At 37.0% G+C, this 23,499-nt stretch overlaps 2 protein-coding genes across 2 annotated transcripts; one reads left to right on the plus strand and one right to left on the minus strand.

The window, feature by feature from the left end:
- Window positions 1-4,822: 4,822 nt before the first annotated feature.
- Window positions 4,823-6,931, minus strand: LOTGIDRAFT_230087 (hypothetical protein; the record flags this gene model as incomplete). Its single annotated transcript, XM_009046317.1, has 5 exons — window positions 4,823-5,064; window positions 5,379-5,534; window positions 5,732-5,832; window positions 6,107-6,316; window positions 6,655-6,931. The coding sequence occupies 5 exons, from the start codon at window positions 6,929-6,931 to the stop codon at window positions 4,996-4,998; spliced, it is 813 nt and encodes a 270-aa protein (XP_009044565.1). The 3' UTR covers window positions 4,823-4,995.
- A 3,305-nt stretch (window positions 6,932-10,236) lies between these two features.
- Window positions 10,237-22,714, plus strand: LOTGIDRAFT_230088 (hypothetical protein). Its single transcript, XM_009046318.1, has 25 exons — window positions 10,237-11,054; window positions 11,384-11,623; window positions 11,878-11,891; window positions 12,856-12,945; window positions 13,262-13,342; window positions 13,710-13,796; window positions 14,201-14,287; window positions 14,520-14,591; window positions 14,842-14,995; window positions 15,385-15,554; window positions 15,692-15,816; window positions 16,095-16,223; window positions 16,572-16,650; window positions 16,934-17,041; window positions 17,237-17,375; window positions 17,535-17,655; window positions 17,939-18,141; window positions 18,429-18,601; window positions 18,893-18,996; window positions 19,410-19,515; window positions 19,741-19,882; window positions 20,133-20,215; window positions 20,398-20,504; window positions 20,803-20,948; window positions 21,149-22,714. The coding sequence occupies exons 4-25, from the start codon at window positions 12,871-12,873 to the stop codon at window positions 21,334-21,336; spliced, it is 2,679 nt and encodes an 892-aa protein (XP_009044566.1). The 5' UTR covers window positions 10,237-11,054; window positions 11,384-11,623; window positions 11,878-11,891; window positions 12,856-12,870; the 3' UTR covers window positions 21,337-22,714.
- The last annotated feature ends 785 nt before the right edge of the window (window positions 22,715-23,499 follow it).

Here is a 23,499-nt window from a genome sequence, read left to right on the forward strand (position 1 = left end):
AAGAGTGAAGGTCAAAGTAAAAAATGAATAAAATGAATGAGATTTTTTCCCTACTTTTCTGCAACCGACTGGGCTAATGAAGACGAAAAACGCCACGCAGTATGAATGAGGAAAATTTTTTTCCGCATGCTCTTTTTTGATTTTCAACCATCGAAGGATGAGCGTCTAGATCCTCAAAACAAAAAGATCCCTGGAGATGACATATTAATAAAAAAAACTATTCTTGGCCGACCCAAACATTCTATCATTTCGTCTTACTCAAACACCCAGTCTCCTGTTAGGATAAACCTTTCGGTTCGTTTGAGGGCAGATGCCAAGAAATGTTTGATACCTTGTGAAAAATGCCTCGCCCCAAATCTTAAAAGCCTTCATCAAATATGCTTGGGTCATTATTCGTCCTTTATTCAATAACTGTGGAATGGAATTATGAAATGAAATATCATATTCAAATATTGGTGAACTTTTATTAATAGTGCACAGGTTTAAAATTGGATTAGCGGTTACATCTTCATCTGGGAAAAATCAGAATGTCAAAATGATCTGCACTTTACTGGGACAAAAAAAATGAGAAATGCAGTGTGCAATGAGGGAATGTGGTCTGTATGGCAGCAGAAATAATTCTCGGATATCAAATGTTTAATGTCTAATCACTTGGACATTTCTTGAAAGTAAATCAAAAAATTTTGGATAGCATTTGAATTCAATATGCTATGTTTCGTGGTGTACAATTTCGCCTTCCTCAGCAAAGTTGGCGTTCTAAGAGGCATTCGACAGTAAATCTGAACTGAATAAATTCAGCGATGTTTTACGAAAGTCTGGTTGTCTAAAAATTCATGTATAAGGTTTGACAAAGTCGGATGGCACCTAAGCTATATCATATACCCAGAACATGTTCAAAAACCAACATCGATAATAATTGAGACCATCAAAATTTCAAACCAAGGTGTGAACCATCGTCAAAGTTGACACGAACTCGGCTCCAAATGAATCCGATCACATCATCAAAGAAGAATTACCTAGAAAACAATCGCGACTTAAATTGATTAGCCTCGCCATTGTTCTTGAAAGCTCCCAGCCTGTGTCAAAAATCTCACGAATTTTGGCCATTCTGCGTTCGTTTTGAGCCTTAACTAAATTTTGTACCTGGGCTGTCAAAGTTTGGCTTGATTATCTTGGATTAAGAATCACCATTTTTCTGCCAATTTTTCCCATCTTGTTTGAATATTTGTCCGAACTCAAGGTCAAGCCTTTTGGTCAAATTTGGGTCAACTTGGGCGACTATAAAATAAATATTTTTCATTTCGGGGTAATGCATTTTTAAATGAAGCGATATACAAAGGTAAATACTTATTGTGTTTAGTTTTAGTCTAGGTTTGATGTTTTTAGTACAACCGAACTCGGACTGTTCTAGTGGCACAGCCTCTCCCCCAAACTCTTTCGGATAAAGGGTACTTGCCCTTGGTCCAGGAGCTGATACAGTCAACTGATGCCAAAACGTAAGCCTATATTCTGGCGTGACTTTAAACGACATTTGGTTAAACTTGAAAACCAAGATGGTCACAGAAATGGCAATAGTTTCTGACTAAAATTAAATTTACATTTGCAATCACGATGACTTATGACATGAACTTTGACCTTTGTCAAACATTTGTAAAAAATTAACTACGATTTTAAACAATTTTACTTCTGTGCAGCAAAATCGCCATAAAGCTCTTTAATAATCCTGTTCCCAACCCCCTTTGATCCTTGCAGACATTCTTTCGATTGTTTTTAGGTATATGCGAGCTCTTTCAACGGACAATGGTCGCCATTGTTTTCTAGAAAAGTCTAAAAGTCAGAGGACAATACACGAAATATCATTTGTTGAAACAGTCATGATGGGAATTTGTTTTTGCATTTTTGTGCGTTTCGGTGGCGATTCGGAGGGTAAAAAGAAGGCAAACAGACGCTCGCTGCAGAAGTCTCCGTTTTCCTCAAAGCGAACAACGTGTCAGCCATAGAAGAAACTGGTCGGAGTTAAGAATGTCGCTTGTCGCAGAAGTCTTATGGTTTCTGCGTTACAGTTGAAAACCTGTTGAGCACACATGTAGTGAACATCCGTTGCTGGAAGATAGAACGATTGTACATCTACGATGCAAGCACTGGTCTAAAAATGCTCGTCGCTTTCCGGAGAACAAAGTTGCCACGAAGAAACGATGGACCGTTAGCAAAAATAGTTTAATGGTCAAAAAGAAGCATGAAGCTGAACAGGGAAAAACATCAAAGGGCAAATATGAGAGAATCAACTTTTTTTCATGGTGTTTCGAGTTACGGTTGGTTCCGTGGGAAGAAAACACGTACAGAATCAAATTTATGCAGATTTTCAAATATCAAAGCAATAATTTGATGGAAACATCCTAAAATGATGTCCCCTTAATCGTAAGTATTATGAATTTTTCTTTTTCACTTGGTTTTGGATTATTTAGATCTCTTCCTACACTCAGATCCTTCAAAAGGTTTGAGCATGTGAAAATATTTTAGGGTATTTGGGTTTTAAACCGTTTCGATCCATTCAAACGTCTAAGGTAATACTGAAATTGTTATCAATTTGATGCCTGATGCATGAAAAGATCATTTCAAAAACAAATATCTATTGGCCGTTATATGGAGGTAAACAAGTGAACGTTCATACAAGTTATACTGTACATAAACAAATTAAATCGATTTGACGATCCAATCCTGTTGAACGGATTTGTTCACAGTAAGTTGTCGAGAGGGTAAGGTTATCACTAAGGGGTGTTGGTTTAGAACTTAATATCTGAAAGTTATCACCAAAAATACGTATTTTGGTAAGCTTTATGGGGATTTCGGGTTAAGAAACCACAAATTCTCTTGAAAATAGATGTTTTCATAATTTTAAAGCTTGAAAAGGGTCGGTATCAATTTCAGTTATTCGGATGGGGTTTAGTCCGTTTAGTAAATATCCAATATTACGATCGAAAAAGTCGGATTGGTAAGGTAATCATTATGGTGTCAGGATGGGCCGAGGTGCGATGGTGCGAACATAATAAGTATAAGATGGACCAAGTATCAAAGTGATTTCGATAAGCTTCTAAGGAAACTTTAGTTTTTAGTTTCGGTTAGTTTTGGTTATTGGGGTATAGTTTACAACGTGAATATCTAAATTAATTGGCGATCTAAAAAGTCCAATCGGTAAGCCCATCTGTATGGTGTCCGGGTAGGTCAAAGGGTGCTGGTACATATCTGTAGGCCTATTAAAGATGAACTACCGGTAACGATTATTGTGAATCGAAGCATAAAGGAAAGGTTCGTTTTTAGTTTGGTTATGGCTTGCAGTATGATGACCCATGATTCCAGGAAATCGACATGGTAAGCTAAATTCATGGATGGGTGTTGGATAAGTTTAATAGTCAAAATAGACGTGTTAGATAAGTTCACTCAGTAAATGAAGGTTAGGATAAACAAGTACAGTTAGGCAATTAGCCAGCCTTTCTTTGTAAAATTAAATCGTGAAAAACAACAGGAGCTTGATGTCCAAATAGGGCCGTTTTACTGGCTCTACATGGACACCAAGCTCCTGTGGGCTTTGTTTTATCTTTTTCAGATGCAGTCAAAATATCAGGACCATGCCGTATGAAGCTTGGAGTGTGTAAGAAGTTTGTGAGTCAATTCCTTAATGATATGTGAAAATTGCAGCTTTTTGGTTGGCTTGGGAGAGGGGGTGGGGTTTTGAGGTCGGGGTAACATGGTGACCATGCGACGGGCAGAGACAATTCGATCAATCACTGAATGAAGTCGACCTTATCCCAAATGTAGAACAAAACAAGAGAACATAACAAACAGTGTACACAAAACTGACCACAGCTATTATGGAATTTTGACAGTAAATAACCCTCACTGACCATTGCGTGTCCGGACAGCTGAAATCCCGTAAAGTCGGCTGAAGAATTTGTTATGGTCGACTTGTGTTGCAGAGATATCAACTTGTTCAAACATTGGGGACTTTGTGTCGGAATTGTTTTCATTTTACAAATTTATGTCTAAACTCCGTCTCGCTGACGAAGTTCGTCATTTTGTTGAATTTTATAAAGATTTGTATTAAAGTAGACAGAATAAATATTACCATGATAAACTTGTGTTGTGCTGACTTGACAAGCGCCGACTTCACTCGAGGGTCTTGGCATCCGTCGATTGGCTTTTGTTACAGATGCATGTGGTCTAAAATGAACCTGCATTGATTTCCCAAGCGCACAGTTTCTTTGTTTTGGATCTCACCAAACGGTAGGATGAGTACCTCGATCAATAGGGCCTATAGGCGATCGATTTGAGGGCAGGGGATGCTTTTCAATAAGCCTATGTGTGGCCTACATTGTCTAGTAATGGGGATGGAGAGGTGGTGGGGAGGTTGGAAGAGTTGTTCGTATGCCTCGATCTCTAAGTACCCAAAGCCAAGGTCGAGGGACATATTTTGGTTGCCCCCAAAAGCGTAATCTTATCTCAAGTTTGGCTTCCGTTGATTAGCATTAAGTGTCTTGTAGTTGTGATGTCTGTGTTGACTTCAAAAGCGAACAAGAAGAGTTACCATTTGAGGTCTGTATTTTCTTTCCGACGGAAAAGTTACCTCCCATCAATTGCACATAAACTGAAGTTTTACGCACATAACTCTCAGTAGCCCAGACCTTTCTTATGTCTGAGATTATACTAAGAAGGCCTGTAAATTAAGTCAATGCCGTAGCGTCTTGTCAGAGCTAAACTCCAGACAAAATGTCCTCCTTAGATTCAATTGATTAGAACTAGAGAATTCAAAACTTCGTGGCAGTTTCTTACTAAATACTTTATTTTAGAAAGTTAATCATATTTATATAACAGTAGGCCTAACGTCACTGGGCCAGGAAAATGCTAAAATAGTGCGGTGCGTGACCAGATATCAATAATAGAATGCAGGTGTTGATATTGATGAAGCGACTATAAAGAACATTGCAATGAAACTATTTCTCAAGGCAGTCCAGTAATTTCTGAGCTTCGTTTAACTGCTAAAACACCATCTCGTATTGGTAGAAGAACCTGAAAAATACAGCGAAGAATGTGGATTAAATGCCAATAGCGCTATTGAAATCGTATAAAGCGGTTCAATATAAATGCTTCAAAATGGAATAATTCTAGACTATTAACAATGCGGGCTTTCTGAGAGGGATACTTAATTGGCAAACATAAAATACCTCACAAATATTAGCTAATTGGAATTCCAGTCGCAGAGTGGCATCAGCCGGTCTTGTCAACTAGCGACACCCGATACAGTACTCCCACTTATTTTTGTGGAGTTCATAGTGCACGTGCACATTGACTCAAAATCTCATTCAGAAGATCATTACGATTACCTGTTGCAGTTCCGGTTTACTCTGTACATAGCTGTTAAAATCATGGATGGGGTTGTCTTTCGGGGTGTGGGGTGCTGTGTAGGCCTCTCCCAGTTTGAAGGCGTTGTCTGCAAGAAGGATGCCATTCGAAGCTAACATGTTCTTGTCTAAGATTGTCTGTAAGTAAAAATACCAAGAAAACATTATTAACTATGTGGACGCTCTGAAAGGAATAAAGGATAGGCTACCAATATCATCAATCAAAATACTTAGTTATTGATATTGATGACGATTAGTTGGGGTACAATTAAGGCGTAAACCACTTTTCTAGGAGGGCAAATGCCCCAAGAATTCAAGAATTCGGGAGAACTTACGTCGATATAGTTCCTATACGATTGCTTATCAGCATCGAGAAAAATTACATCGAACTTTTGGCCTTCGTCTCCAAGTTTACTCAGAATTTCTCGAGCTTCTCCTGTAAAAATAATAGCAACAACAACGTATTAGCTATGTGGACTCTCTATAAGGCATGCTGGCGTGTCTTTGAGACGAGAAAGCTGTTCATATCCTGTAGTAGAATGCGTTAGGATCTGGACGCGCGATCTGTAGCATCTTATACTATCACAAACCTTCCTATTTTGTTATTCGCCAGATTACGTGTTAGGTGGGTCACTTACTCATATGTACGTGCAAGATCAAACCACGCTTTAATCACCTAACAAGGTTACGGGGGTAAGTAGATCACTTACCAATATGCACGTGTATTTTTTTGCCATGAGGAGATCGTTCAAAAAACCCCTTTGCCATCTCTTCGATATATTTTTCTATTTCTATAGTATGAAGGACACCATCTGAGGGTAAGGCCTCGGCCATGCCCAGTGCTGTATACCCAGTAAACATTCCAAGTTCTAAAACACGTTTAGCTTTGACCATACTGATTATAAACTGTAGAAACTTTACTGTAAAGATACAACGACATTACTTTAACTATAACAAGGGATATAACTCCGAAAACCTTTCTCGAAATTATTAAAATCAAACTCATCCGAGATCTCATCACCATCGTAGGAAACCGCAATTCAATCAAAAATATTCGGTTCACAATGCACAGGAGCAAAAATGTCCGTTTTATTCCAGAGCGGTTATGTTTCTTTTACACTTTTAATATCAGCAATCTGATTGGATGATAAAGTTATAATTGAAAATCGATTTTAGTGATTAACAAATCAAATGTGAAATGTTTTTGTGAAACTGATCCCTGGAACTACCGGTCTGACCCCGGGAATAACGTTCTCACCTGTACACACCCCACTAATCATTCTAGGGTTGATATTCCACGAGGTTTTTCCCGCCTTATACACCTCGTCCCAGGGATGGGAAACTGTTGCCTTGGTAATTTCATTCAGCAGATCTGACGGAGATGTTGATAGGTTGTCTGCGTATTCATGACGTTTTTCAAAAAGTTCTTTGATGGTGTTCAGTTTCTGTAGAACTGCTGGGTCAACGCCCTTGATCTCGCTTGAGCTCAAGAGACTCGTCAGCTCTCTGTAGGCAGGGTCGTAAATGGTCGCCATTTTGCTTTCTGAAATTACAATTTTTTTTAAATGAAACATAGAAATAAAACAATTAAATGCAGCTCTAAATAAACGTGAAATTCCCTCTCCAAACGATATAAAACCTGAAAGGTGCGTATAATAGACAGGGTAGGCCTGCTATGTCTAGCGTGCTGGACGATGCGAAATTATCGACACAGTAGAAAATGACAGAAGCAAAGATATCCGAGTCTGATCGGGTTCTCTACTGTATAGATAATCATGCAACATTGACCGCACAGGACATTGCACCTTGTTTATTCGTAGCTTATCGCGTAAGACTCCATTTCATTAGTCAAATACGGTACAAAACCAGGAGTAAACTCGACCCGATACAAAACAGTAGGATATAAAACTCTATTTCATTTCGTTAGTTCCAAAAAGATACAGAACAGTAGGATATAAAACTCCATTTCATTCCATCAAACCAATAAGATACAGAACAGTAGAATATAAAACTCTATTTCATTTCATTAGTCTAATAAGCTACAGAACAGTAAGATATAAAACTCTATTTCATTTCATCAAACCAATAAGATACAGAACAGTAGGATATAAATCTACATTTCATTTCATTAGTCCAATAAGGTATAGTACAGTAGGATATAAAACTGCATTTTATTTCATTAGCCAAATAATGTACAGTAGGGTATAAAAGTCTATTTAATTCTATCATATCGTACTCTTACCTCTTAATCTTAGTTAGTGTTCCAAGTGGACAAAATAACAGAATGACTTGAATGCATAAACGCAATATCTTATATATCAAAAATTCTGAACAAATTTAGAAAAAAAAAATATATCATGTGATCATATAGTCCGAAACAGAGATATTTTTACCTGCACCTTGGCTATTTTTGAAAGTTGTAAGCCAGCTAGAGTCAGGAAAACTGTATTAATTTTGAGAAATTTCTATTACTATTTGTTTCATTAGGTTGTCGACTGTATGTATTGTATGACATGACCCCCACTCTCAAATTTCTTATAATTTTACAAGGGTAAAGAATTGCCTAGTCGCACCCCCCCCTCCCCCCTTTTTTCAAAATTCTAAATCCTGTCCCCACCTAACGATTCCAAGACACACCCCTGCATATTTTAGCACCAGCCCCCGAATTTCATGAGAGTTAACCCATATCTATACTGTGTTTTTAGAACTATAGGAAGCCGACATCTGTCTAATAAGAACGTTCGGACTAACGACCTTGGAGTGTTAAGTTTGCTCTACATCTGAAAGAGTAAAATGACGCGCCCACCCAAATACTGATTGAAATAATGGCATAAGTATGTTAGCGGTGAGGGATGACGGTCTATATCAACATTGGAGTTCTTGTAGTGCAAATGGATGATAAACGCCCCACGTCCCATAACACTATTCTCTCTTCCCACTGCAGATCGGTTGGTTGGTAGATGACAAGTTAACGTTTACTTCCAGCGGATGCTGATATCGCAAACTAATCGTCCACAAATCGATTTTATTAACCCCTTTATGGGTGGAGAAATGTGGTACGGAAGCTCCATTTTATTTTAGTAGCCAATCGAGTGTAGAAAAGAAGTATTTAAAACTGTATTTTATACCGTATGCTCAAGAAAGGGGGGGGGGGGGATTTGACTAGAAGGCATCCAGCCCACCCAACCAAAAGAAAAATCGCCCAATACAGGGCTAGAACTTAATCTTGCAAAAGTGCACTGTCATAGAGAAAGCGTAAGCCACCATAGAACGTGTACAGGCTCCTTTTAAAAGCAAGTAGAGCGACAAACGCGGAGTTTTTACAGACATAGTGCAGCAAGATATTCAGGGGATATTGGGTAATTTCATCTACCGTTTTGACTTACATTATTTTACTAAAATTGTAGAACAAACATACAACTTGTACGATATCAAACATAAAATTTGTTTCGGGCTAATTGAAACCATGAGGGGTGGGGAAATGACGCATAATCTATTTGCTAAATTGCATGGAGATTTCATCAGACACATTTCATCAGACAAAGATTGATAAGCTGATGGTCTAATCTTGATAAGTTTTTTTTAATAAAACAATAAGAAAATATCCAGGCAAGGTTCAAGACGAAATTTAGAGGTAGATTGAGGCAAGGTTTGTGGCGAAATTGACTTGAAAATTGGGACTCGTGTGTTGGCCTAGGCCCTAACAAAATTTCCCTCATTGCACACAGATTGTGAATGTCTTTATCAATTAGTAATTTTTATAAAAGTTAAGGATGAATAGGGGGTGAAACACTATTTCAATTTTAAATTATTTAAATTAGGTCGAATGGGCTTATACAGAGCAAGCCCATTGTGTTCTGGGTCGAAATCAATTTGCCTAAAGCCAAGTTATGTACTGACAGGCGCAGAATAAACCTAATCGAAAATAGCCCATGCAAATTCCTCGAAGATAGGCCTAATCAACTTACGTGAGTGACAATAAATCCAACACAGTGTGATGAAAGCTTATATAGATTGTTATCATGTGATAATGAGTTTAAGGTTTCAGCGACCTATCTTGACAAATCAAATGGTGTCGATTTTTCTTCCATTGAAATGTCGATTTTTTTATAAACAAAAATCACTCTAATGAGCCCAGATTAGACTTAAGGCTAAAAGGCTAGGGTTGAAAGTCTGCAAAAGCTTGTGTATGCATAAAAGGGCGTGGCAGGGTAGTTCTGAGTGCACAATCAAATATAGTCAAATAGGCAACTCTTTCAGAATGTCTCAAAAGGATCGCATGCAAACTAAAAAATCGTTGTAATTATAGTGCTACGGGTTCGAATTCCCTCAAATGTCATATAGGCCTAAGTCTACTTGGAAATCAATTTGTACTTTTAAGTCCTGATAATCTCGACTACAATAATGAGAGTTATCTCTCTTTGGTAACATGGCCGACAAAAATGAAATTTCACAGCAAAGATTTGATTTTTGGTAATTTTTGATTAGAGAACGTTCGTTTACGAGTGTTTTTTTGCATCATGAATGGAAATTGATTATCAAACACTCGTGCTGTTTACTGTGTGTCCTCTAATATGCCTTACTTTTCTGATCTCTATACATCAACGTGAAAAGAAAATGTCCCCACCCCATCCTTTCAATCTTATAACTCGACTAATTTTCTTTGACTATCACAATATTTTATCCTTTAATGAGCTTCAATTCCTTACATCAAAATGAAAGTTCAAGTAAGATTTTCAGTTATTGGTTTGGTCCAAATGTTCCGATATGACTAGCCTATGTTTTTTCAATATTATTAGGGGCCCTAATTCTCTTTTTTTCCAGAAATGATCCTTTTGTGATGCAGAATCCCTTCATGGGAGGAGGCCAAATCCCTGCCCAGATGATGGGGCAGGGAGGGATGAATCCAAGAATGGGGACCCCAAATAATTTCCAGGCACCAAACCAACAGTTACCAAATATGATGATGCCTGGTGGCAACCAGATGGGAATGCATGGAATGAATCCAATGGCCGCCATGGCAATGAGACAGAATTTCAGAATGGGAAACGGCAACCAGAATGCGAATTTGTTCCAGCAACAAATGGCCATGATGCCTCCACAGATGCAAATGATGATGATGAACCGAATGCAGTTCCAGAATATGAACATGATGCAAGGACAACAGATGCAAGTCCAAAGAATGGTGCCTAATTCTCCGGCAGCATCGAATTCTGGAGGATTTCAAAATCAATTCAACCATCCCAACAATTCTCCCAATTTTCAAAATAAATCGTTCGAGAATCGAGAAAGAACATACAGTGCTTCTTCCAAGGACAGTGGAATTTCCACTTCTGGAAGGTCAAGGTCAAATGGATCAAGAGATGATCAAAATGATCGATATTCATCCTCGAGAAATCGTGGTAAAGACTCTTGGTCTTATTCAAGTTCTGATAATTACAAATCAAGAGATCGCTCTGATGGACAAGATCAATCCAGTCGCAATGATGACAGACGATATCCTAGAAAAAGACGTCTGGATGATACTGATTCAAATTATACGTCTGATACAGAAACAGAGTCAAGGGAGAGAACTGTGTCTGGATCTGAGAGAAGTAGTCGACCGAGGTCTAGCTCTAGATCACCAAGGAAATATAAACGACCGTCCTACAGAGATAGGTAATAATCTGAGCTGCCTGCAATAAAAATTACAGTCAAATTTTATATGTGATTTGAAAGCCTTCACTCTTCATGCAGTAGAATATTCAATTTTTGGCAGCTTCTTACTTTGCTAATGTCTATAGTCAAAAAATATCCCCAATTGAATAAGTAGCTGACCTGCTGACCTCTAGTAAATTACCTTCAACAGTAGGTCCTATATTGGAAAATGACTAGCTGTCCTGATGGGGATTGTGTATCTGAAACGTGTCAGCAGCATGAGATAAGCTCCAGTTAATTAATTGTTTTTTCTTGTTTTCTCTCCTTTATTTTGATGCAAAATATTTCAGGAGAGACAACAGATATAGAGGTGAATCCTCACGTCATGACAGCAGAGATAGGGGACGTGATGGTAGGGACCGGGGTAGAGATCCTAACTGCAGGGACAGGGGTCGTGATAGAGACAGAGACCGTGATGGCAGAGACCCTGGTAGAGACAGAAGTTATTCACAGAGTCGCAGAGATGACAGTACTACCAGAACAGATAGAAGAGAGGAAAGATCAGAGAGCAAGGATAGAAATTCAATAAGGTAGGCTAGGTCTTATATTTTACACATAAGTAAAAATTTGAGGGGAGGGGCTAGTGTTCATTCATTGTTCACTGCAAGATAGAGAAATTTATTTTACCCAGAGATATAAATAGGGGGATGCTTGTAGTGTCGTATTTGAAAGTGGTGTTTATTCACTGTTTAATGAATTAAATTTTACGATTAAGGGCACGATTAAAGCCAGTGTATAGATGACAAATTAAATTTAAAGTGTTTGTTGTAATTATATATTCAAGGACAGAAGAACCAGGAAGTGATATACCAGAACCAGATGATACAGTAGATGATGAGGATGCCAAACTGGAAGAGGAGGATATGACACCGAAATGGGTTCGATGTTCACCAGCTGATCTTTATTTCACTGCTAATCACACTGTAAGTCGAATTTTTATGTATTAAGATTAGTTATTGGACCCATCTCCCTTTCAGAGAGTTCACATTGCTAATTGTCACTGTTTATGTGATATTTAGATTTGTCAACTTGGTATTCCTTTCAGAGAGTCCACATAGCTAATATTGATATTTAGGCTTGTCAACTCGATATCCCTTTCAGAGAGTCCACATAGCTAATTTTGATATTTAAGTTTGTCAACTTGGTATCCCTTTCAGAGAGTCCACATAGCTAGTAATGTTTATTTGGTTTATGAATTAGACATTTCTTGTGGAGTGTTCACATAGTCTATAATTTAATGTTTATTTTTAGACTGGTTGTATGGAAGGAACGAAGAAAATGAAAGATTTAGAAGATACATTTGAATATGAGTTGGTCCAGTGGTCTTCTCGAGTTAAAGCTGAGCAATCCGAGTCAGTCCCTCCCCAGGCACCTCGCCCCCCAACCCATCATCATCATCATCATCATCATCATCATGGAGAGGGGGAAAACTGTGGTTTGTATCCTTTAGATTTAACTTTGTTATCTCCCCTTGCCGCTTGTTCTCTCTAGGCTTAGTTTATTTAGTTTTACGTTCCATTATTTCTAAATTATAGGGTGGAACGAAACTGTCATACAACTTTTCCAGAATAGGACGTAAGACCCTTGGATTATATTAGCGCCTTTTTGTGATAGTTACTGACATCATAAAGGGCTTAGTGAAATCACAAACAGACAACTTGTCATTAAACGGTTTTACACTATTGTAACACTATTTAAAATGTTCCTCCTCATAGAGTCATCTTCTGACAGTGATAGTTCGAGTTCATCTGATTCCGATGAGGAAGTCAGTGCCAGAATGGAAGAATTAGAACGCAAGAAAAAACATCCTCATCTTTTACATTCTGAAATGTGGTATAATGAACCTGGACAGGTGAGTTCATGAAGCAATTTTAAAGGGATTCAAACCCTATAGCGCCTTTAAACTGAAACTTGTGTTGTGTTCACAAATTGCTATACTAACAGGCCTAAATTTTGCAGTCAGATTTAGGCAAGACTAGTGCATCATGCAATTGATTTCGTCCAATCAATGCCAAGGTGACAATAGCTAGAACGGTGTTCTATGATGCCTGTTAAACAAAGGTTTTTTCTGAAAGCCCCTTGTCTGGCTAGAAGCCATCTACACATCGTCAGCAAAGTGACTTGCTCACCTCAAATTGTGTGATGTCAGTGTTGAATTTATTTTGCAGGTAAACGATGGTCCATTATGTAGATGCAGTATAAAATCACAGAAAACTGGAATCAGACATAACGTCTATCCAGGAGAACAGGTAAGTACTCTCCCTCCCCTCTGGACCCCCTGTCACTGCCTTTATTAGACCAATCAGGTACAGAAAGTAGGAGGTTAGACTCCTTTTCATTTCATTATTCATCTTCCCCTCCAGCACTTTGATATCCTGGCCATTCTATAATTGAATTCTTCTAATCAGCAAATTCCATCCCGTTCATTTGGGAGTAAAGATTGTAAATATTGATGACAAAGTTATGAAAGCACATGCTCAGGACATAAATTTGGGGTGTAGTGGACCCGTATAAGTTCTATTCAGGACCTCAAAAGGGAAATAGCTCTTAATACAGACTTGATATTTTCGGAACCCAATATGACAATAGATTCTATTTTTATGATTTATTTTTTAGGAGATTTTGAGTTGTGATAAAAACAGTAACAATAAAGATAAATTGTTTCACTACCGTGTAGCCATGTCACCTCCCACCAATTTTCTCGTAAGTTTATTTTTATTGTCCAATCAAATCATGCATTAAATTTGAAAGAAGGAAACAAACAACAATTTTTTACTAGGATAACAACTTTGGTTCTCTAGGATCCTCTCTACCAGCTGGTCATTGACCAAACCTGCTGGCGTTAATTTTACAGGATAACTACTCAAGGATCCTTAATCAAACCTTTTGGCATTGATCCATTGACTATCTGTACCCATTTAAAGCTGAATTGATTGAAATTATGGGGAAAGCTGACTTATTCAGTACCCATTCACAGGACCGCCATTTGCTTGACTTTTAAACAAGAAAAGTGTCTAATGATGCCAATGTTTGACATTGTTAAGATGAGGGAGGGTTGTTGTGGTGTTTAGTGAGGTGTTGAAGCATGTTTTATATCTCTATTTCAGACGAAATGTCCAACTATTATAGAGTTTGATAATCATGAATATATATTCGAAGGTTTTTCTATTCTTTCTCATTATAAACTAGAAAAGGTACGACCTAACTTTTCATTAAATTTTTCTTTTTTGCAAGCTTGTATCTCAATGAATTTAACCGTATTTTTCCCTGATAGTCAGGCTCCACATATTAAAAATCCCTCGACAGTTGGAAATTTAAAACCCTAGCTGTTGACACTTTTCTGTCAGATTTTCTCTCATTTTTTGCATGCTTTGTCAATTGGGTCGTTATTCACGAACTTCAGATAATTTTGATTGTTGATTGTAGATTCCAATATGTCGAGTGATAAGGTTTAATATAGAATACACCATCCATTTTATAGAGGAACCCATGCCTGAGGTAAGATAGCCTATCCCCCAAAATAGAGGAATCTCACACACTCACTTTCAGTGATGCAGGTCGAAGGGGCTGATATGGAAAGAGCGTCTAGAACATGGCCGTTGGAAATTGAAAAAGAGTAGGCTAATGCTGCTGTAACTGCAATATTTCTTATTGCTCAGTAAATTATGTCCATTAGCCCAATCAGGTGCACAAAAGATTGATGTTGAAGTTTAGACTGTCGTCACTTCCATTCTCACTTTTATTTCAGAATTTCACAGTCCGATCTGTAGACTTGTTCACCCAGTATTTATTTAATGAGATATTAGAACTGATGGATATAGACTGGTTCGGTCCAGTAAAAAAACCTACCACAGCCTGCCATATCATGCATTTAATGCCTCGATTCTCACGCTCACTGCCAGGTACGTCTTTTATTGGAGTTTTTTTCTGGGGGTCCTAACAACTTTTAAACCACACCTTCATCTTTTAGAAGGGATGAAGTTGTTGCTTTTTCTCCAAGGGCCCATCTTTAAAATCATCCCCTCTTTTCAATGTATGGATGGGACTATGGTTCACTTTATTCAAATAGTTTCTTATAAAAGAGAAGGATTGACTGTGCCTATACGTCGTGTGAGTCCATTCAAAAGAAACCATATGTAGAAGTGTTTATATTGGCCAGATTACCATTCTGACTGGAGACAACTGGCACTAACTTGAAAATCAGCTGTTTGTATTAATCAACCACAACTGAACAATTACAGTTGCTTTTTCAACTCCCTTTCATTATATATTCCATTTTATTCTATTTTAGAAAATGGTAAGGAAGTCCTCTCAATGAATGAAGTCCTGTCATTCCTGATAAAAAGTGCCAAGACTCTGATAGAACCTAGCAGACTTCCAGGCTTGTTGGAACTCGATGCCAGCCAGTGGCAGGAGTTTATTGATATACACAGGGGCATGATAGTTATATACCCTGGTAAGGTAAGTCACAGGGACTCGATCAGTACTGTCATAGCCCAATCAGGTGTAGAAAAGTTAGACAAAGTTTCATTTCATTTTACTTTCCACTAAAACTCCCCTCATTGCATACTAATGGCATTGGTAATTTCTTTTTTCAGAGGCCATGTGCTATACGTATTGATCAACTTGACAGAAATCAACTGAACCCTGACGTTCAAACATTTCCTCTGATTATACACTTCGGTTCTCGTCCTGCTCAACTTAGTTACGTTGGTGATCCTGCGTAAGTATTACTAGATTGCTCGATACAAATCAGAAAGCTGTTATGTCAAAACATATGGTGTTGGTTGCTTGGTTACATTTTAACAAATGATCATTGTTGGTTCTAATCTCGGTCAGAGTGTGACCTTTAATTTCATCATCATTCTAGTTGATTAAAAATAGGTACTGATAATCTGGGAAAGATCAATGCCAAGAGATGTGACCAAGGACCAGCTGGTAGAATGGATACCTTGTGTACCTAAGTTAATGGTTAATGGTTGTATCTTTCTATAATTCCAGGTATCAGAGGCTATGGAAACAGTATATAAAGTTCCGTCATCTTCTGTCCAGTAAACCTAAAGTTTCAGCAGCAGACAAACTGAAACTTCATGCTAAAGAACAGGCTCTTCAAGAACTTAGAACTAAAAGGTAAGAAAAGTACACGTTAGGACTTTTATATCCATCACTAAACTCTCATATTGAGAAACTGACAAATACTAAGAAATGTGATCAAGTGGATAATCTCCGTGAGATTCTGAAGGCATGTTTTGCCTAATAGATCCTTTTTTCGCGTTTGTGCACTTCAGTGATTGATTATATTCTCCAAACGTCACGGAAAATATAGATGCTGCCAGTGACAAACTTGACCTTAAGTTATTGGCCCTCTAACCTCGACCTCAACTATGTGTCTGCAGAAAAGCAGGACGTAAAACTGTGCATTTCCACTATGTGACGTTAACCTCGGATTGTTTGTGATATATTTGAATCTGTTAACAGTACTATGAAGAGAGAAGTGACTATTGAAATTAGTTCTGAAGGTTTTATTTGTACTGGTTTGAAGTCTGATATCAGTCAGGTAAGTGCGAAGGGTTGAAATATAACATTGATTCTCGAAAGCACTGGCTGTCCCGTAGCCCATGTCATTTTGCCCTAGGCTATAAATATGTCCATGGAGAAATGAGAATTTGAAAGAGAGTCGTATTTATTAAAAAGAAAAAAAAGATAAAGAAACAACTATATTTTACAAAGATAACAACTTAGGTTCACAGTTAAGGACCCTGTCTACCAGCTGATCCATGATCAAATCTCTTGGCATTGTTAAACTCTTTCTTATTTGAATTGATATTTTTTAATTCCAGCATGCTATGTTAATACCAGTATTATTAGGACATCTGAGGTTTCATAAATGTTTATCAGAGCTAGAAAAGATTATAGATTATCAATTTAAAGATCGATATCTTCTTCAGGTAAATTTTTTTAATATTTTTTTCTCACTGTGACCTTGAACTTTGAAGAGGGACAGGCTGAGTTTAACAAAAGAGCACCACTGACCGGGCCAAATTTCCTTATTTGTTACTGCATAGTGTTGCCCATCTTGAATTGAATTTCTCAAGAGTTTTTCTGTGCCATTTGTCTGATAATAATTGTGGTTTTTTTTTCAGTTGGCGCTAACCCACACCTCATATCGTGTGAACTATGGCACCAACCCAGACCATGCCAGGAACACTCTAGCTAATGCTGGTAGAAGACAGGTGGAGTATGGCAGCAGGAAGGTTCTCATGCAGAATACCAGGAAAAGAGGTATGTTTTCAGGGAATAAAATGGGGTCAGGGACCATTTTCTCATTTTGATAGGAAGAACGAAATGCACTGTGTACTACAGGGTGTGCATATTAAAGATCCCTTGACAGTCCTTGACAAAAGAACAGAGTCTTGTCATGGCATATATTTTATATTTCAGGTTTGAATATTCTGATAGATATTATGTCCAGGATGGGAAAGTCCGAGGAATCGTTGTCTGATATTCCACATAATGAAAGACTGGAATTTCTTGGAGATGCTGTCGTAGAATTCTTATCAAGGTAGACTTGACAGTTAGAAATCAGAACATAATAATGCTCCTGTCCTTGTTAAACTTCCCTCATTGCACACTGCATGGCATCACCCTCCTTCGTTTGTCCAGTCAGGTGCAGAAAAGTAGGAGGTAAACCTCCATTTTATTCATCTCGGATGGGACAGTGAACTAAGACTACAATCAAATCATGTGATAGTTTCAATTGAGAAAGCAAGTCCCTGCTAATAAGGAAAGTTTGTATCTGTTCAGAAAATTAGGCTGTTCCGTCATATTTGCTCACTTTATTCCAGTGTTCATCTATTCTATATGTTTCCATGGTTAGAAGAGGGAGGACTGTCAACTTATAGAACAGCTATAGTTCAGAATCAGCATCTAGCTATTCTAGCCAAGAAACTGCGTCTGCAGGAATTTATGTTGTATGCCCACGGTCCAGATTTGTGTCATGAGTACGACTTGAGACACGCTATGGCCAATTGTTTTGAAGCTTTGATGGGTAAGTGTCTGTTTTCTCACTAGCTAGCAAAGAAAAATTATCACATTATCTGTACCCATTTACAGCTGGGTTGACTGGAATAATAAGGTAAGATTATTCATTTAAGGTCATCTGACATTCACTGATTCCGACTCAAATTAGAACCCATGACAACCATTTGTTCTTTGAAACCATGCAAATGATATCATGTAATTATTCTAATGCTCAAACAGACAGCACTACATCCTGTATTCAATGCTACCTTTCCTCGTTCAGAGCTCTGATAACATTTTCATTTCATTACTTAGGTGCTTTGTTTATTGATGGTGGTATTGAACTAGCAGATAGAATTTTCGGTACTACACTATTCGGGGAGAGCGAGAAACTCATAGCAACATGGCGAGATGTACCCCATCATCCTCTACAGGAAGATCAACCAGACGGAGATAGACAGTGGATTGAATCTAGTCACATTTTACAGGTACTATATAGTCACATTTGGAGCCGCGGTTCCTCAGTCAATTAGACGCTTGCTCCCTAACCTGAAGGGTTGAGATATTACCTTCAGGTACAGAGATACCTGTAGGTCAGAGGAGCTGATAGATGGAAAGGCCTCTTGTATTATGGATGAGACAATAAACCGAGGTTCAGTAAGCTACAGGTGCATCTTAAAGATCCCTTGACAGTTGGAAACTGAAAAAAGTAGGCTATAAAACAAAATTTTCCTCATTGTACACTCCAATATAAGTAAATGATTCTTTTTTTTTTTAAGAAAATCCAGAAGTTTGAATCATCTATAGGTGTTAAGTTTGATCATATTAGAATATTAGCCCGGGCTTTCACACCACGTAATGTGGGCTATACCAATCTTACATTGTAAGTATACTGTCTTTAGATACTGGATTATATCTGCCTCTGTTACTTCTGAAGTTGAAGATTTCACATCAGATTCATCTACAATTAAATCATAATTGACTCAGAGCCTTGCTTTCAAATACCTTAGACTGAAGATATTGCATGAGGTTCATCTACGAATAAATTAGACATGAAAGTTCATCAAAATTTGATATTTTGATGTCCCAGAGCTGTATTTAACTGAATTTTATTTATCTGTAATACTTCTGCAATTGTAGATATTGCAACAGGTTCTTCTACAAGTAAATTAGACAAGAAAGTTGACGTAAATTGGATCTAAATATGTCTCAGAGCTTCGAAAGTCTTGCAGCCTTAACTTCAGTAAGCTTATATCTTATGATGACCCCCCATAAAACTATCTTGTTATATTTCAGAGGTCACAACCAAAGACTAGAGTTTTTAGGGGATACAGTATTACAGCTGATAGCCTCAGAATATTTATTTAAACATTTTCCTGAACATCATGAAGGCCATCTTACTGTAAGTCTTAACTTTTCTACATTTCCAAAAAATAATGCTGCATTTTTGAAAACAATGACCCGACTTTGTCTTTTTTGGTTATATATTTTAATTCCAATCAGACCATTTTTTGCCTCATTTTAAAGGGACAGGTTCGCCGTCCGTTTGACCAAATATTTGAGATTAATTTATTAGTTTTCTAGGCACTTATCAATCCTTACTAATATTTTCAATTTATATTTCTAGTTATTACGTAGTTCTCTAGTGAACAATCGAACTCAGTCGATAGTTTGTGATGATCTAGGTATGACAGAATACGTTATTTATGATAGACATATCAGAGACCGGGGTCAGCTTAAAACCAAAGAGAAGGCAGATTTATTGGAAGGTAATTTGAATCATTAAAATTAATAGTAATATTGTAATTATTTAATCTCTGAAATATTTTGAGATGTCCAAATTTTTAAATCATTTGTAATTCAACATTTTTAACATTTTTAAAAGTTTTAAATTTTCTGATATCCCATTTATTTTTCACGTTATTTCAATAATTATATGTGCATTGATAAAAATATAATTCATTTAATTTTAAGTTATAAACTATATTATATTTTTGATATTTTCACCTTAAATTTCAGCGTTTATCGGAGCTTTGTATGTTGATAAAGATTTAGATTACGGCCGTGTTTTCTGTGAAGTTTGTTTCTTTCCTCGATTACAGGTCAGCCATTTTCAATCTATAATCAAGCAAATTCAAGAAGGAATCAATTTTTTTTATTCTATTCTTTTGATCGTTGGTTTTTAAACCAGAATCACAAGAGAAGTTTTGGGGCTAGAGAAAATCTTTTAACAATGGTTATTGCGAGATGAATAAAGACCCTAAAATTTTTATTTTTTCTGCAGGATTTTATATTAAATCAAGATTGGAACGATCCGAAGTCTCAGTTACAACAGTGTTGTTTAACGTTACGAGAATTAGACGGAGGAGAACCTGATATACCTATTTACAAGTACGTTATACAACTTTTATAATAAGCTTCTGATACCTTTTTCTGATAGATCTTAGAATAATCTATATTTTACAAGGACGACAACTTAGGTTCACAAGGATCCTTTCTACCAGCTGGTGCTTGGCCGAACCTCTTGGTGATAATTTTACAAGGATAACAACTTGAGGATCCTGTCTACCAGTTGGTCCATGGCCAAACCTCTTGGCATTTATCTATCCAGGATTATCTGTACCCATTTATCGCTAGATCTACTGTTGCAGAAACATTGCAGACTTACTGTATTGTCCATTATTTTCAGAGTGATAGAATCAAAAGGACCGACCAACACCAGGATGTATGTAGTCGCTGTCTATTTCCGAGGTGAAAGGTTAGCAACAGGTGAAGGTCACAGTATACAGCAGGCTGAGATGTCGGCTGCCACCAACGCCATGAATATTAGACAAGGTAGGCTTTTTGTTAATTGCGTTCGATTACTTAAGTCAAGATCTTTATATTGGAAAGTAAACATCCATTTCTAAAACTTGCTGACCTGATGAGGTTTGTGTATCTGAAACATCATGAATTGATCAATTCTTTTGTAAAGTTGATCTCCATTTCTAAACCTGATGAGGTGTGTATATTTTATTTACTCATATTTTTTTCAGAATTATTTCCCATTATTAATCACCAGAAGAGGTTTTTGGAGAATCGTTACCGTCATTTACTGAAGAGTCAGGAAGGCAAGGGAGGCGACTCTTCTAGTGAATCTTCGTCTCATTCCAAACATTCACGACATTCTAGAGGGCGACACAGTATTAGAGGTGGAAGGAGACACCAATCCAAGGCTCATTAGTCTTTTGGATAGCTCAAGCTTTGATTGGTCGATTGAATTGAATGCAATGTGAAAAAGGATAAAATATTTTGTGTATCCTAACTTTGGGATATCTCAACCTTTGATTGGTTGACAGAATTGATTGAAATATTGATAAGTGGTAGGCGAAATGAGGCTTTTCACATTCTCCAGTTATTACTGAATTATAGATTGGCCAATCAAAACTATTTATATTATTGAGTGATGTCACATGTTTTGTACCATTTATTCATTACACAGTGTTAACTGGAGTTGATTTAAAAACATCAGGAGCAATCCACTATATTTTTTTTAGGTAGTTTGAGTAGTCACTAATTCAATATAAGTCTGTCTTGTATAGTTTCTATTATTATTTATTCTACCTAAACAAAAAATGGACTGCGCATGTTTATGTTTTGTATGTCCATAAATATCTTTATAAGGTTTTACCCTAACGGTTGAATGAATTTTTGCCCTTTTTCTATTTTTGACTTGTAAGTATAATTTCGTGTAGTTTTTGTTTAAGTGCAATTGTCTATATTTTTTATAGAAATTCTAGTAGTGCTAATTTTTTCAATTTTTCTATTTGATTAAAATACTGGCCCTGTATTCTCGTAATGAGCTTAATGCAAGGATATTCTAGGTTCATAACTTATAACACTGTTTCTAGGATATCCCAGCGCTAAGATTGTTTCGAGAATACCTGTTCAGATGGTTTATTTGTGAATTTCAAACATCTGGAGGAAGAAATGAGACTAATTATCTAGAGCTGTATTTCAACCAGATTGCATGTTTTCTCACTTATAATTTAATCGAATTTTACAATAAAATAAAATGATGCACAGTTTTTTTGAGCATTCAATGGGCTTAAACAGACTTTTTGTCAAGTATTTTTCCTTGTAAACTTTTTTTTCTCTTACGTGATATAGTTGTCTTGAACAGCTGATAGAATATGAGGCGGAGTGACTTCTTGGGAAAACAGTTGTCAAGGTTGAGATTCAAAATGCAGCAATTCTGCAGAAGTGCCGTTATTGCAATCCTTCCATGGTGCGTCAAGAGTTCTCCCCACAAATGTTTTTTGAAAAGTACAATAGATCAGGGCATTCTGACACATGGAGAAAAGGCGTAAAAAGATACCCGTACAGGTGCCGCCACTGTTTCAGCTATCTGTTTAGTAATCTAAATATTTACTTTACCAGCAGAAGACAGAAAAAATATTTTGAAGCAGCTCTGACTACATTCTAACAAAATCAAATACTGCAACGATAAATTTTTTTATTTGTTCAATATAGGGAGTAAAAATTATCTTATTGTTTTAACTTGCTCTGTAATGTATCTAGAAAATCTTGTCAAAAAACTATTTAAATACAATCATTTATAAACAAAAGACAGAGTGTTTTCTTTAACAACCCCCTCAACTTTTCCCTCTCAGACAAGTTCTACACTGTAGGCCTAAGTTGTAAAATTTTAATGTTTTGAATGTGTGATGTTTTAAGCAGACAATAGAATGGTATAACAGATGATTCACTCATAAAAATACAAGCAAAAAGTAGGCTACTGAATAAATTACACCAAGAATGATTGCAATTTGAACCATTTCAACTTAAGACTTTTGTCCGATTTAGTTTTCGGCTATTTTGACTACGAAAAGCGCCGCCTCGAGATTTTTCTTTCATATTTCAGGCTAAATAAAGACAAATCATGGGTTAAAATCTATTTGCAAACCTCAAACATACTTCAAAGAATGTAATCCAATGCTCTGATTGCCATGACAGTGGTTTGATTTAGCTCTTTCCCCGCTAAACTGATTAACAATTATAACTTTTGTTTGCATTCCGCCATGTTTTTTTTAATTCCTACCGTCTGTGCTATTTGACATTCGAGACTAAAGTACAAGAATAATTTTGCTGCTTATTGGACAATCAAGGCTACGACCTCTGTGATTTACGGTCTAAGGGGGACAACTCCAATGAATGATGTCAAAAATCCAATGTTAGGTTTTCTTTTATAACGGTTTATCGTAATCAAAATTATGGCGAATTGGTGCAGAATAGGCTCTGTGACGACCCGAGTCAGTGTGTCTGTGAGGTCCCTAGCATAAAGTCAGACTGTTAAAGAAGGATTAAGTCGTCTCCAGTCCTGTCTATTGTTGGAATCGACGTTGAA

This window comes from Lottia gigantea (assembly GCF_000327385.1).
Source record: "Lottia gigantea unplaced genomic scaffold LOTGIsca_10, whole genome shotgun sequence".
In the NCBI taxonomy this organism is placed as follows: Eukaryota; Metazoa; Mollusca; class Gastropoda; family Lottiidae; genus Lottia; species Lottia gigantea.

Bases quoted from the DNA above. Each gene is read 5' to 3' on its own strand.
- LOTGIDRAFT_230088 (XM_009046318.1), top strand. From the start codon at position 12,871: ATGGAAGAATTAGAACGCAAGAAAAAACATCCTCATCTTTTACATTCT. The intron at 16,224-16,571 runs GTAAGAAAAGTA...ATCTGTTAACAG, and splicing joins CAAGAACTTAGAACTAAAAG to TACTATGAAGAGAGAAGTGA. The intron at 18,997-19,409 runs GTAAGTATACTG...GTTATATTTCAG, and splicing joins GGCTATACCAATCTTACATT to AGGTCACAACCAAAGACTAG.